General features: G+C 32.2%; 1 protein-coding gene across 1 annotated transcript; it reads left to right on the top strand.

The window, feature by feature from the left end:
* Nucleotides 1-1,122: 1,122 nt before the first annotated feature.
* Nucleotides 1,123-4,858, top strand: AIL5 (AINTEGUMENTA-like 5). The gene is made up of 9 exons (XM_068607923.2): nucleotides 1,123-1,541; nucleotides 1,635-1,956; nucleotides 2,057-2,139; nucleotides 2,660-2,668; nucleotides 2,884-2,972; nucleotides 3,112-3,185; nucleotides 3,273-3,323; nucleotides 3,437-3,513; nucleotides 3,787-4,858. Exons 1-9 carry the CDS (start codon nucleotides 1,400-1,402, stop codon nucleotides 4,518-4,520), a joined length of 1,581 nt encoding a protein of 526 aa, XP_068464024.1. The 5' UTR covers nucleotides 1,123-1,399; the 3' UTR covers nucleotides 4,521-4,858.
* Nucleotides 4,859-14,746: the final 9,888 nt, after the last annotated feature.

Here is a 14,746-nt window from a genome sequence, read left to right as displayed (position 1 = left end):
AAAAGTTTTCATAGTTAAAGGTTTGTAATTTTGAGCTTTGTGCTTTAAATTATCTTGGACAAACTTGTAAAAAGGAAAATTGTGAAATTGATATAAAGATTGCTAAAAAATGAAAGTAGTAGGGTTTGAGAGGAGTATGGGCGGGAAGAGAAGACATTGAAGGAGTTAAAAGAAAAGGGTTGTGTTGCTGCGCTTTATAAATTCACAGAAAGAAACACGCGAGGATTGGATAGTAGAAAAATATCATAAATGTCATGATTCAGAGAGTTTATCTTCCCAGAAAGCCACCATGTTCGATCATTAATTTGGCTTAATTAGATTTTTGTAAGAGAAATTGCAGTGGTACATAAAGAAATAAATGAATAGAGAGATGAAGCATGTTCAAGTTTATTTTAGCAATCGAAATGGTTCAAGACTTGCCCAGTTATGGGTGATGGGTCACCGTGTCCCCTCTTCTTCCATCTTGCTTCCCCACAATCATACACTAAACATTACTAACACCAAGTGCTCCATCATCATATCATAACTTATACACATGTATATATAATTCCTTTACGTTCACTTATTTTATATCAAATGATTCTTCATATTAGTTCATTGTTTACTATCATCTGCCTCTGTATCCTAACTTAATTCACCCATAAATATGTCTCTTATACCCATACTTACTTTTCAATCTTCGGACCACCCATTCTTCCTGTAAAAAGCATCCACTTTTTCTCTCTATATGTTTTAATCTTTTTTTTTTTAAAATCTCATAATGAACTAAAAATAAAAATATGCTAAATGCACCAATCCACGAACTCATACATAGCGGTGGAGAATAAAAGATATTGGTGTTTTTTTGTGCAAAATTTCATACCTACATAATATACTACTACTGTAATGAGATGATACCATATGAATATTGAGACAATTTTGAACAGGGATAGATATTTGTCGGTTGCGGGAGTGAAGATTATTTTATGGATATGTTAGGAAAAGATATACACACACATGCAAGGAAGGGATGGGCATTTTATGCCTTCATGGATCATACTTATACATATTTGTTATTATTATAGCGTAATAGTAATAAAATAAAAAAGGTTAGTATTTATAAAATGATAGCATAGAAATGTCACTGTTGTGTGGGATATCTATCTACAGCCATCCTAAGAGAAAAGAACCTCGTTTTTGGTGAACCCTAAGAAGCAGCTGAGTTGAGTTGAGTCTCTCTCTTAGACCACCTCTATATCTGTGTCATAATCTCAACCCTTTCTTCTTCAACCTTTCTCCTTCTCTCTCTCAAATAGATTCTATAAGATCGCAGTTTCCAAAGAACACAACTGAAGTTCAAACCCCATAATCTCTCTTTCACGCTCATCGAAGACTACCAACACTCCAACCAAACCACAACATGGACTCTTCTGCATCACCGCCAAACAACTCCCTCGCTTTCTCTCTTTCCAATCACTTCCCAAACCCTTCTTCCTCTCACTCTACCTCTCCTCTTTCCCTTTTCCACTCCTTCACCTCTTATCCATCTCTCACCCTCACAGGTTCCCTTCTCTCTCTTCTCCTTCATATTTTTACTTTTTTATCTTCTCTCACTAAAAATTAAACCCCCTATATTATTATTCTATATCTTACAGGCACCAACACGGTCGATGCACCACCGGAGCCAGCCGCCGGCGGAGGTTCCACCAACCTCTCCATATTCACCGCTGCTCCCAAGTTCGAGGACTTTCTAGGCGGTTCCGCTGTAGCAGACACCACCGCCACGGGTGCACCGCCACGACTTCCGCAGTTCTCCACCGACAACAACCTATACGATTCGGAGCTGAAGACTACAATAGCCGCGTGCTTCCCTCGCGGCTTCGCGGCCGAACCAACCACCGAACCTCAAAAGCCCTCTCCGAAGAAAACCGTCGACACCTTCGGCCAAAGAACTTCCATCTACCGTGGCGTCACCCGGTATCTTTTTCATCACCACCTTTTATTCTGCCGTCATTATTTCATTTTTAAATAATTATTTTTGTTTATTTATCTGCGTTGCTTTGTTCCTTATTATCAGACATAGATGGACTGGAAGATATGAAGCTCATCTATGGGACAATAGCTGTAGAAGGGAAGGACAGAGTAGGAAAGGAAGACAAGGTAAAAATATTACATGCTAGTTTTAGGTGTTATTTATTGTTAGAGAGGGGTTGTGTATGACGTGCACCGGGGAGGGCGCAGGCGCGAACCGGGTCCACGAGATCTGAGACTGAGTGTTAAACGGTCCGCTGAATGTGACCGGAATAAATGGGAGTAAAAGAATGTGGTTCGCCATTTATAATCCCAATGAAAACCCTTCTCAATGGTTCAGATTGATCTGCCAGGCTCGCAGGAGCTATTAGATTGCTGAGTTTGTGTGTTTAGTAACAGTGACGAGTGTCATGTCTATCTAGGTTTTACGAAGTGTAACAGTTAGTGGCACAGTGCGTGCTTTTTTTTTTTCATTAGTTCATTAATGATAATAATAATAATATTTATGTCTGTGATGACTGATGTGAGTGAATGGGAGGTGCTGGTGTTAAAGATTCTGACCGTGCTTTCTTTTGTTTCTTTGCGTGGCTTTTGTACCTGGGGAATGATTGCTGACTCGTGGGATCTTTTGCTCATTATGCGGTTGCAGTTTATTTGGGTGAGTATGATTATTACTTTGCAGCATTACATAGCTTGGTTTTACATCATCATTTTGTTTTACCGTCACAAACCACATATTCTCTTCCATCTCCTGTTCATTTATTATCATGAGTTTGATTGCTCGTTTCTTAGATTCAGATTCTTCTCGAGAATACTAATCATTTTAGTCAAAAAAAATGATTTTTTTGTTTCTTCCTCCTTCCTGTGTTTTAGGTGGTTATGACAAAGAAGATAAGGCAGCTAGAGCTTACGATCTCGCTGCTCTCAAGTACTGGGGTCCAACTACCACCACCAACTTTCCGGTTAGTAGGATGATATACCTTTCATATCAGACATGGGTTCATTTTTGGTTTTATGGTACCTGTATTACGTAGTATCTAGTGCTATTCAAACCTTTCGAGTTGATGATCTTTATTGTATATTTTATTCTTCATTTCACAGATTTCCAACTATGAGAAGGAGCTGGTGGAGATGAAGAACATGACCAGGCAAGAGTTTGTGGCTTCTCTACGGAGGTAAAATTACTCGTTTTTGTTAAACTCTCAGCTATGATAATAGTTTCATGGGCATGTTTAATTTATTTTCCTTCCTCCATGTTACAGGAAGAGTAGTGGTTTCTCTAGGGGGGCCTCTATATACAGAGGAGTGACGAGGTATTTGTCTATCTTGTACTTTTATGTTTTAACGTTTTGTGGCCTCATTTTCATTCCATTTGACCGCTAGTGGATATCTATTGATTCTAAATGAATAAAATAATTTGATTCAGACACCACCAGCATGGCCGATGGCAGGCGAGAATAGGCAGAGTTGCCGGAAACAAAGACCTCTACCTTGGCACTTTCAGTGAGTCATCAATATCTTCCTTATATTCACATCAATTATTGTTTTGTTTCTTTGTTTTCCATTCCTCTACCCATGTCCTTTTTTTGAAAAGGAAAGAACTTCCTCATTTTTTGTACACACACGCAGTATGTTGCTGTCAGTGAGGTGTTTGTTAAACTACCCAAATGGCCAAAAATCCCTTGCCACTTGCCCAATTGCATATTTATATTTTTTATTAGTTTATGATTTGATAGTAACTATATAAATTAACTTGGTGCATTTTTTTTAAATCAGGCACTCAAGAGGAAGCTGCTGAGGCCTATGACATTGCAGCTATCAAATTCAGGGGGCTAAATGCGGTCACAAACTTCGACATGAGTCGCTACGACGTTAAGAGCATTGCAAATAGCACACTTCCCATTGGGGGCTTATCTAGCAAGAACAAAAACTCCGCAGATTCTGCATCTGACAGCAAAAGCCACGAGGCAAGCCGATCCGACGAACGAGATCCATCATCAGCTTCATCCGTAACCTTTGGATCACAGCAGCAGCCTTCTAGCTCTACCTTAAGCTTTGCCATCCCTATCAAACAAGACCCTTCAGATTACTGGTCCATCTTGGGGTACCATAATCCTACACTCGACAACAGTGGAGGCAGGAACACTACTAGTGTTACTACAACTTCTTTTGCATCTTCCAACAACGGCACTGCTGGTGCCACACCCTTCCAAATGGACCTCTCAAGTGCCCCCTCAAGTACCGGCAGTGACAACAATGCCGCGTTTTTCAGTGGAGGAGGCATCTTTGTTCAGCAACAAAGTGGTCATGGTGGTAATGGTCATGGAAATGGAAGCAGTGGTTCTTTAAGCTGTTCAATCCCATTCGCCACGCCCATCTTTTCTCTAAATAGCAATACTAGTTATGAGAGCAGTGCTGGTTACGGGAACTGGATTGGACCTACCCTGCACACATTCCAATCCCATGCAAAACCAAGTCTCTTTCAAACGCCAATATTTGGCATGGAATGAGCTCATGCACGAGGTAGGATGAGAATCTGTGCATATAATGATGAAAGGGGGAAAAGGAAAGTAGTGGTGGTGTTTTAGCATGCAACGCAACGCAATGCAACGGAAGGAGGAACGGACTAGTCTAGTCTCTTTAGCTGATGCACCATTTGAATGAGTTGGACTGACAGTCATGATTCATGAGAACCGTAGCTATAGCTAGCTGACACTGTACTAACTCAAAGATCCTTTGTTGTGTTTTGTATCATTTTTCTTTTTTTCTTTTACGCCTTTAGCTTTTTGTCCCTGTTAATATACTGACATGATTTCATGAGTATAATGGGAAGGAAATCCTTTTGTAATCCCTTTGTTAGTATCAACTTGCCATCCACGCGAAAGGCATTCAATGCCCTTTGGCATAATGCCCTTTTTACTACTTTTGGTAAATTCGCATCAAATGTATGGAATAGTTTAATTTTCTGGTTTCTAAATGATTAAAACTAACAAATTAACCAAGTTTTCCAACAAAAAATGACTAAGGTACATATGTTTATCCGCTTTAGTGTTTTTTGTCCATCGGGTGCGACCAGTGTGCTACGGAAAAAGCTGAGATTATATTCGTTGAGTTAGCCTCGGGAGAATTTGAACACTGGCGTTTATTGTGAGTGCGCGATTCTTTCTCATTCGCCTACACTTCTTTCACATGCAAGCACTCACCTCTCTCTTTTTGTACTTTATATAGTCAGTCATTTGCTTTTACTTTTTACTAGGAAGAAAAATTTAATGATTCTTTTTCTGGAAGAGTGCATATTTCTTCAGTACTTCATTTTTGTTGAAGCTGTCATTCTTTTACGCTAAAAAATGATTTTAAATAGTCATCATCAAAATATCTCATTCATAGTGACAATCAGATACATATTAATTGTTCTTCAGAAAATAAATACCAGAATATGACGCATGTTTTTATTCAATTTAAACGTCTCGGTTTCATTCTTCTGGACTTATCTAAACAAATATATAGTCAACTGAGACTTATCGATCAAGAAATTCGTCTAAGATCATGCACCTCGAGTTTCGTCGTGTAGGTGGTGTAATAACAGTTAGCCAACAAAATTGACGCAACAAGTTTTTAGAACAGAGCCATCGTTTGAAACTGCAATAATATACTATTATAGTTATGTAATAAAAAACACACACATTCTAACCCTCTTATATTTCTTGAAACATGAAAATGAATTATATGTTAAAATGTTTTTTATGTGTTTTATGTTCAAAGGGAAGTCGGGTTCGAGTAGGTAAACCTAATTTTGTCATTAATTAAATATAATTATTTTGTTGGTTTTGTTTTTCGCTCTCTTTTTGTTATAAAATAATAGACACGTTACTTGTTATGGTTAACCTTTGAATTTGCACGATCCTAATGGGCGAAGACCAGAAACAAGCAATGTATATGCAAACTCAAACTCTGTTGGAGAACGTAATAATTGGTCGTATATAGTTGTGTACTGTTTACACTAGAAAGGTAAGTTGGGGGCCACTAATTATGAGGGAGCACAATTTTGACCAAAAGTTGGATAATCGAAATTCAAAAGTGAAAAAATAAAGTATAACTAGCAAAGATGATGATACACATAGGACAGAAACAAAAACCATAATATTGTTAGTGTTGTTGTGAACTTTTTGCAATGGGTCCCTTCCTTTTAGACTAGTTACAACTGGACTTTAGTTTGGAGACAGAAGTTCAAAAATTGAAAGAAAAATGGAACGAGAAAAAGGAGGGAATAGAAGAAGAGGGATGAACAAAGAGAAAAGAGAAAAAAAAAATGTCTTTTCTTGTCCCTTGAAGGCTCTAAGGATGATGGATGATGAGTGTCCTCTGTACCTTTCGGCGCTTATTAGATCCTTCCCCACCATGCCCTCATCTTTGACCAATGCTTTGACTATTGCATCTTTTTGTTTGAAGCACTGTGTTTTATGGAACTGTACTGAAAATGGAACCTATAACACCAATACAGTATGCTTCCAACTAATGCTATCTCCAACATTAAATTCCAACCCCTTCACCTGAAAATCTCTTCTATCTTTTGCCGTGAACGATAACCAAAACAGACAAGAATATTCCAAAATGTTTCTCTCTCTCATGGAAAGAGGTGTCACCAAAACTGGAACCATGCATGAGCACGAGGGTATTCTCCTCTCCTCACTCACTGCCCAGGTTAAACATAAGTACAAAACTAACCAAATAGTATAACGATATTAATTTGCCTTTAATGATGCATAAATTACTGAGAACGTGTGATCACCTTCTAATGTTTTCCTATCATCATGCATCTTTTTCACTATCATAATTTCTCTCTCACTCTATATGTCTCCTCTTTCGGAGTTTTTGTTTCTCACAAAATAGGAAAAGTTAACAAAATGGTGCAATTCACTTTAAAAATTACATATAAATGGGTAAATACATAAAAAAAAATTAAAGGAGTGAGATTTTTTAGTTAAAGTTGTTAACAGTGTAGGTAACATCAATTGTTTTTTAATTAAAGTTGTTAACTAAATTAATAATTTAATTTAAAAAAATTATAAAAAAAATTGGACACTAAATTGTTAAATTTTCAACTTAAGTATTTTATTTAAATTGAAGTTGTCAATAACTTAAATAACTTAAATTTGTATTTTATAAATAAATAATATTAAAAAATAAAACTATTATTCAATAACTTAATTTATTTTTTAATATATCTATTTTAACATAAATACATGTATATTATTATTATTTTATATATTATACAATCTATACTTTCATAAATTATATAATCTAAAAATTTATACATAAATTTATAAAAAATAAATCCAGAAATTAATTTATATTTGGATGTTTTTTAATCCAGAAAACAACCTTGCAAATATTTGAAAATAGAAAATGATTAAAATGAAGTGAGAATTTTCTAAATTAAAGGTAAAAAAAATGACAACGAAAAAGGAAATAAAAATTGAAGTAAACAAACGCTAAATAGCTTGTGTAAAAAATGACATGGTTTTAAACATAAAAGCAATATATATGATTGGGAAATTAATAAAGACTTTCATAAAAAATGAGAGTTGAAAATGCATGCTTTTTTCATCAAACAAGGAGTCTTTGATGTGCAATAATGGTTGATAGTTACAAGAACATTCAGCGAGAGTGTTTCTGGTAAATACGAGTCCTATTTATAAATCCCTTAACCTCATATAAGCATATATACATGTAACTCTCTCGCATTAACAAAAATATGTATACATATAAAGTATACTTTAATAATACTCAAAGGTCATAACTTAAAGTTATAGTAAAAAAAATATACATAACATATATACTTCTTAAAAGATAATAAAATTGAAATAATATTGTTTGAATATGTATAAACATTTATTCATGTATTAAATATAATGACAACATAATCGCCATATACAATAAATAACATGTTAAACTATAAAAATAATAAAGTTGCCGTATAAATGTACAAATTTAGTCACTAAATTATAATTATAGACAGTATAATTTTTTAATAATTATTTAATTATAGATTAGCACACTCATCTTTACAACAAAATTAATATTTATTGATGTTTTTCTAACCACTCGTATTAAATATATTATATTAGAAAATAACAAATGATTTGTTCTAAATTCTTATGCATATGCAAACTTTGACTTTATAAATATGAATAAGTTTAAGGTATCAAAATATGAATAAGTTTAAGGTATCAAAATATCCAATATGTAATATGTTTCAAGTGTACAATAAACTCTTCTTCGACTTTGTATACTTATAATGTGAGAACTTAATTTATGTTACTTAAATACTTAATAAAGTTAAAATATATTTATATATAGATTATTTTACTTAATATACATATTCAAAGATTAATCTATATATTTAACTCTAATCCAACATCTGATAACAAAAATCTCATACATGCAACCAACATAAAAAAAAAAAAACTTGAAATCATATGGAAAAGAAAAATTTACTATGAATTCAAATAAGTAAGAATTGATCCTCATCACTTTAACATTGTTCCATTGCCACTCTCAGATCATGAAAATGATGAGAATTAACTCTAAGAAATTAGAAAAAAATAGAAAAGTTTAAAAATAAATAACTAAATAGTTAAAACTTTAATTTATATTATCATAAAATAAAATTTTAACTTAGGTTATTTTTAAAGAAAACAATTATATTAAGTTAAAGTTGAATCTCAAAGTACACATCTGCATGAAGATTATATTGACAAGTAAAAGTAAGGGTAAGATGAGTGGACATAATTTCTGTGTATTTGTTTCAAATTTAGTAAGGTAGGGTAATTAATGTTATTGTTCTTATTTTTCAAAGAAATCAAGAATGAAAAGTACAGAGAGAGAGAGAGAGGTGTATTTATTGCTCATAAAATTTGTGATGTGTTTACTGCAATCCAACTTTCATGCACTGTTTCACTATTGCATTATTGGAACTTAGCTACCTTCAGTGCTAGGATCTATCAAAGTATGAAAGAAAGTCGCAGATATTTGGCCACAATAATTAAGGTGTTCTACATGTTCACTTAATGTAACCCTACTTTCCTCAAAGCCTTCACTAAAAAAAATTATTATAAAAATTAATTTTATAGACAAAAATAATTAGTTGCTATATTGATTAAATTAGATACTATTTTAGAAACTAACAAAATTATTGATTTCTAAATTAGTTTCTATTATTGATAAATAGTTTCTAAAACTGTATCTAATTAACTACCAATTTTTTTTTCTAACAAATTTAGAATCTAAGTAATTGATAGTTAAAACTTTGTAGTTAATTACATACCAATTTAAAAATTATTTATTAGTAATTAAATTAATTTATAAATTAATATTTTTTTAGTCTCTAAAATAATTTATAATTTAGTTAATATAACAACTTATTATTTTTTGTTTCTATTTGATGATTTTCTTGTAGTGGTTAACTACAAACTCATATTAAGATAAAAATACGTTACACACAACACTAAAACACTAAATCGTATAATGGAGCGGCTATACACATGATTTTGGTACAATGATTATACGAACATCTCGATTAAACTTTAGTCTAAATCTATTTTCAAATACCAAGTCTTATATTAATATAAAGATATATTATATATTTTTTTGGATGTGAGACTGCTACATACATAATTAGAAGATGATCATTAAACAAATATCATAATTAGGTTATAATATAGAGATGTAGATATTTTAGAATGATTAAAACAACTACCTTAATATTAAGGAAAAATACATATAATTAATAATTCGAAATGTTACCCACTTTAAAGAATGTGAAATATAAAAAGAATTCTGATAATTAAAACAATACACATAGATTACAAGAAGAACATACACGATTAAAGAAAATGGTTTTTTTATTATGAAAGATAACAAAAAGAATAAAGTAAAAACAATCTAAATATTACCGACTTGAAGTCTCGTATAAATAAACGTGTTGGTTGAGCTTAATCACTTGAGTGAAGTGTATATATTAATCAGTAGTTATAACATATAATAAGTTTCTTCAATTGATGAACGTAGTTGTAGAGTGAGAAAAACGTGGGTGAAGATGAGTATTGGCACCAAATAAAGAAAGTGATAATTAGGTGGTAATGGTAGTTTATGTGAAGATAGATAGGTGATTAAATTATATGTTGAAAGGAAGTTGACAGGCACATGCGATTTGAAAAGGCTACACTTTGAAATGGAACAAAATGAATAATGATAGTCAAATGTAAAACTGCAAAAAGCTCCTAACTTTTTCTTTTTGTTGTTAAATTTGAGCGTAGGGACCTTTTTTTCTGTTTTCTTTCTGTAATGCTTTTTTTTGGGGTCTTTTGAGTGAGTTAAGTCGCAATCTATGTTCCCCATATGTTTTGTCTCAAAACAAGTAATGTCGGCCATAGGATAATACAAACATCCACCTTAACTTTTTTCATTTAGTCCTAAAATAATTAATTAATTACATTTGTTTTTTCTTTTTGGGTGTAGATGGTTGGGTGAGTACCTTTGGTTTGACTGAGCAACCAAACCAACCCACTATTTGGTTTGTTTGTTTGTGTTTTCCTTTTACGTTAATTTATAATGATGAAGGATTTAGAAGAACAGTGGCTTTTGGGATGCGAACAAGAAATGGCATAATTAAGAAAATGTGCTTGTTATGTATGAATCTTAAGTTTGTTTTGAAAATAGTGTGTGGAAGGAATTATTATAGTGATTTGTTAACATTGTGATTATGATAATGATGCGTGGACGAAGTCTCACGTGTTTTTCTGACCGCAGTGCTACGCCGAAGCGTGCGGTTTAGCGTCAGAATTAGATTTAATACATCTTTTTTATTCTCCTCTCTCTTTTACTTTATATATTTTCCATTTCATCTCGTATCGCTCTATGTATTCAAGATTAAACCTAATTTTGAGAGAACAAACAAGATTAAACTTAATTTATTTTTATGTTTATGTAGAAATTAACACATGGCAATGCATGCACTTTCTTAGTTAGACTTAATAATTAAACTTAATTTATAATTAGTAATACCTTTTTTTTATTTTCTTACACATGTACTTAACAAGTTGATTATTGAAATTAATTATATTCAATTACACAGGAATTATGATGATTATTTGAAATGGAAAGGTGAAGAGGGGGTTAATATTATGTTAAATCTGTATATGCATGGTTGCACATAGAAGAAACTTTGAGGAATGTCTCATCCTGGATTTTTTTGGGTTGTTAAGGCACCTCCAAATACCCAAACCTTTGCATGGAGAGTCTTGTTAGTTAAGGTCCCAACAAGGGATAATTTGGCGAGGAGAGAAATTATGTACAGATGGGAAGAAAATGGTCTCACACCTTTTCTTTACATGCAAAATTGCTCATGATGTTTGGAACCTTTGTTGTAGTTGGGTGGGTATCAAGCTTGTTCAACATGACCCTAAGTCCCATTTCCAACGGTTCTATATCCTCTAATGCAATTCAAAGCAAACAAAGTATGAAAGGGTGTGTGGATTGCATGTATATGGACCATGTGGGATTGTTTAAACAAAGTAAGGTAGACATTGAGAAAATCTTCCATATGACACAATTGAAGGCGTGTACTATATAAAAAGTATATCATCTTCTGTTTTATTCGCCTTCAGATTAGTTGTTATGCCCTATTCAGTGTTTGAAATATGTGAAATGAGTCTCTCTGTCTCAGACTGTGTTATTATATTGTTTTCAATATCTGTTTGGAAAATTTGCCTTATTCTATACTTGATATTTGTAAATGTATTTGCAGTAGCACGTTTATTTCTTTGAAGTCTAGTATGCACTTTGCATGTAATATTAAACATCTTTTTAGACCTATTTGTAGCCTGGTCCTCTTCTCTTTACTTGCCTTGGACACATTAGAGAAATGTTCTTGTTTTTTTGGAGATTATCTTGGTGAAATCTTATGGAGGAACTGATAAAAGAAAGATGTATTTGTTGTTCGACATGGAGACTTTTGGAAAAGCTATTTGACATGTGTTACATTGTTTTCTTGGAGATTTTGGAGCAACTCACATATGAAAATTTGTATCTGTTGAGGAGTTTTCTTTATGGAGAACAACATTGCATGTTGGTTTCCAACACAAACATGTTTTTCGATTTTGTTGGTGATGTTAGAGGGTTGATACTGCGAGTACTTTTGGGTCTTGAGGTGTTGCACTTTTGCAACTATGTATTTATTGTGGTCCATCTGGAACACATAGCAAATTGAAGCGTAATGTTTTGATTGTCAGAAGTGCAAACTACTAAGGAAACTAAGTTTTCTAAACAATTTGTGTTTTTGTTTTTTTTAGTTGTTGCATCATTATGTGATGTTTTGGACTTTTAGTTAGGATTTTTGTTTAAGTCACTTCATTCAAAGACTGCATAGCATGTATATAGGTTTTTTAGATGGTATGTTAATGAGTTCTGACTCACAGACTTCTAGTTTTTTTTTTTTTTTGCATTGTAACATTACTTAATTGTCCAAATTAATGTAATTAATTTATTGCATACATATATATATATATAATTGAAGGCACTATCGAGTTCTAATTGTGAAAAGCAATTCTAATGATTATTTAAAGTCTGGTTCTTTACAACAGACTAATTTCATCCATTGAATTCCATTTCTTTAAGATTTGTTGTCTAAAACGATTGTGTAAAAGTAGATACTATAATTGAATGAAATCAAGATAGGGTCAAAATTTGTTTTGGATAGTGTCTAGATATAGGATAGTCTCTAGATTTTGACTATTCCAGTATAACACAGTACAGTACCATTTATTTCAATGCTGCAGTGAAAGTAATGTAGTAAACTAGGCATAAAAACAAAAAAGTATAAAGAGGAAATAAAATCTCCCTTAGAACAAAATATTCTTAAAATGATTGAGAAGAAATGCATCAAATCGTAGACTAGTACACACAGCTTTTATTACGTTAGGAACTAAGGTAGCTGCACTATTATACTACGCTGAAGTGAAAACACATAAATAAATAAATGCAGATTTATGAGGAACATACATAGGCGTTAGCATCTATGAAGTTTCAGGGCTGTTGATTCCTGCAGCCAATAAATTTGAAATTCAGAATTAAAAAAAATACATTCTAAAAGAAAAATTTAGAATATTTTTTTTACGCTCGATAAGCGAATTATAATATGTTGTGTAACAATCGATTTACTTTGGTGCATTATTATGGGTAAGAGCGCACATCTAAGTCTCTCACCATACGTATTTGTTTACTTAAAAGAACACTTATTTTTTATGATTGACTTTTAAATTCTATTTCAGTGTTAAGAAATATACTTCTTAGGACTTCTCCCAAAAATAATAAATTTATTTGCAGTAATAATTTTTAAGTGCAGAGATCTTAAAAAAGTGAAGGTATTATTATTGAGAGAAGAATAATAAAGAATGAAAAGGATAAAAAATATTCAATGATGGTAATGAAAATTCTAACTCTTCACAATAGTATAATTTTTGTTTTAAAAGGATTGTAAAAGAAAGTAGAACAGTAAAATTTGTTTGTAATAATAGTCCTTCAACCCAATAAAAAAAAAATTAAAGACTATTTCTTCCTTCACCCTAACAAATTTCTTTCTCCACCCCATCATTTTTGAAGAAGACTGTTTTATCCATTTTAAAAAGATTTCTGGATTGTTCTTTCCGAAATATTTCTGGAATATATTTTTCAGAACACATTTTATTAATTTCGAATTTACCAATCTGGAAATCAAAAAAATATATTTTGAAAAGGATATTTCGAAATGATGTTTTGTCTTCCAGATTTCTTATTCCAAAAACACTCTTTGCTTATGAAACCCTATTATTGAAACACTTTTTGCTTACAGACCCCCTATTATGGAATCACATAAAACTGTGAAAGGACAATTTCGATATTTTAAAGAATATAAGGTTGAAGGAAGAAAATGTTGGGGTGCAGGAAGGAACTCCCAAAATTTAAATAAGTAAAAAAGAGATGGGTGTTTCTTCCTACAGCTCTACATTTTTCTTCCTGCACCCTACATTCTTCAAAAATACCGAAATTACCCTTTAAAGTTTTGGGTATTTCTGAAATGGTGGTTCCGTAAGAAAAAGATATTTTTAAAATAAAAAATTCAAGACAAAATATTTCAGAAAGAACAATCCATAAGTCATTTTTTAAAAGGGGCAAAACAGTTTTCTTTGAAAATGATGAGGTGCAGGAAGACATTTGTAAAGGTGCATGAAGAAGTTGCCTTAACCTAATTATAGCCTTATCATGATTGGGTTGGCCCAATCAAAAAAGGACATGGGTCCAAAAAGTGAACAGATGGGCCATTACTTCCTTCACCAATTAAATTTGAACTTGCACCATATTAAGTGAATGACAAAAATGTTCTTGAATATTATTTAAGTGGTTTGTGGTAAAAATACATTTCATAACACTATTTACAAAATAATTTTTTAAATTTGTATTTTTAGAACATTTTTCAGATTATAAAATTCTTTGTTCAGAACACGTTTTCATATTTTTCAGAATTTTTTCTCCAAAACGTATTTTTATATTTTGGAATTACTTTTTTGAATAATATTTTGATTTTCAAATTCTATTTTTAAATTTCATATCCAAAACACAATATTTTATTCCAGAATCATTTTTTCAAAATGTATTCTTTTTAATTTCAGAATGAATGACAATTTTGGAAACTTAAAAG

This window comes from Phaseolus vulgaris, chromosome 3 (assembly GCF_051622355.1).
Source record: "Phaseolus vulgaris cultivar YP4 chromosome 3, ASM5162235v1, whole genome shotgun sequence".
NCBI lineage: Eukaryota > Viridiplantae > Streptophyta > Magnoliopsida > Fabales > Fabaceae > Phaseolus > Phaseolus vulgaris.
This window is presented reverse-complemented; position numbering and strand designations above follow the sequence as displayed.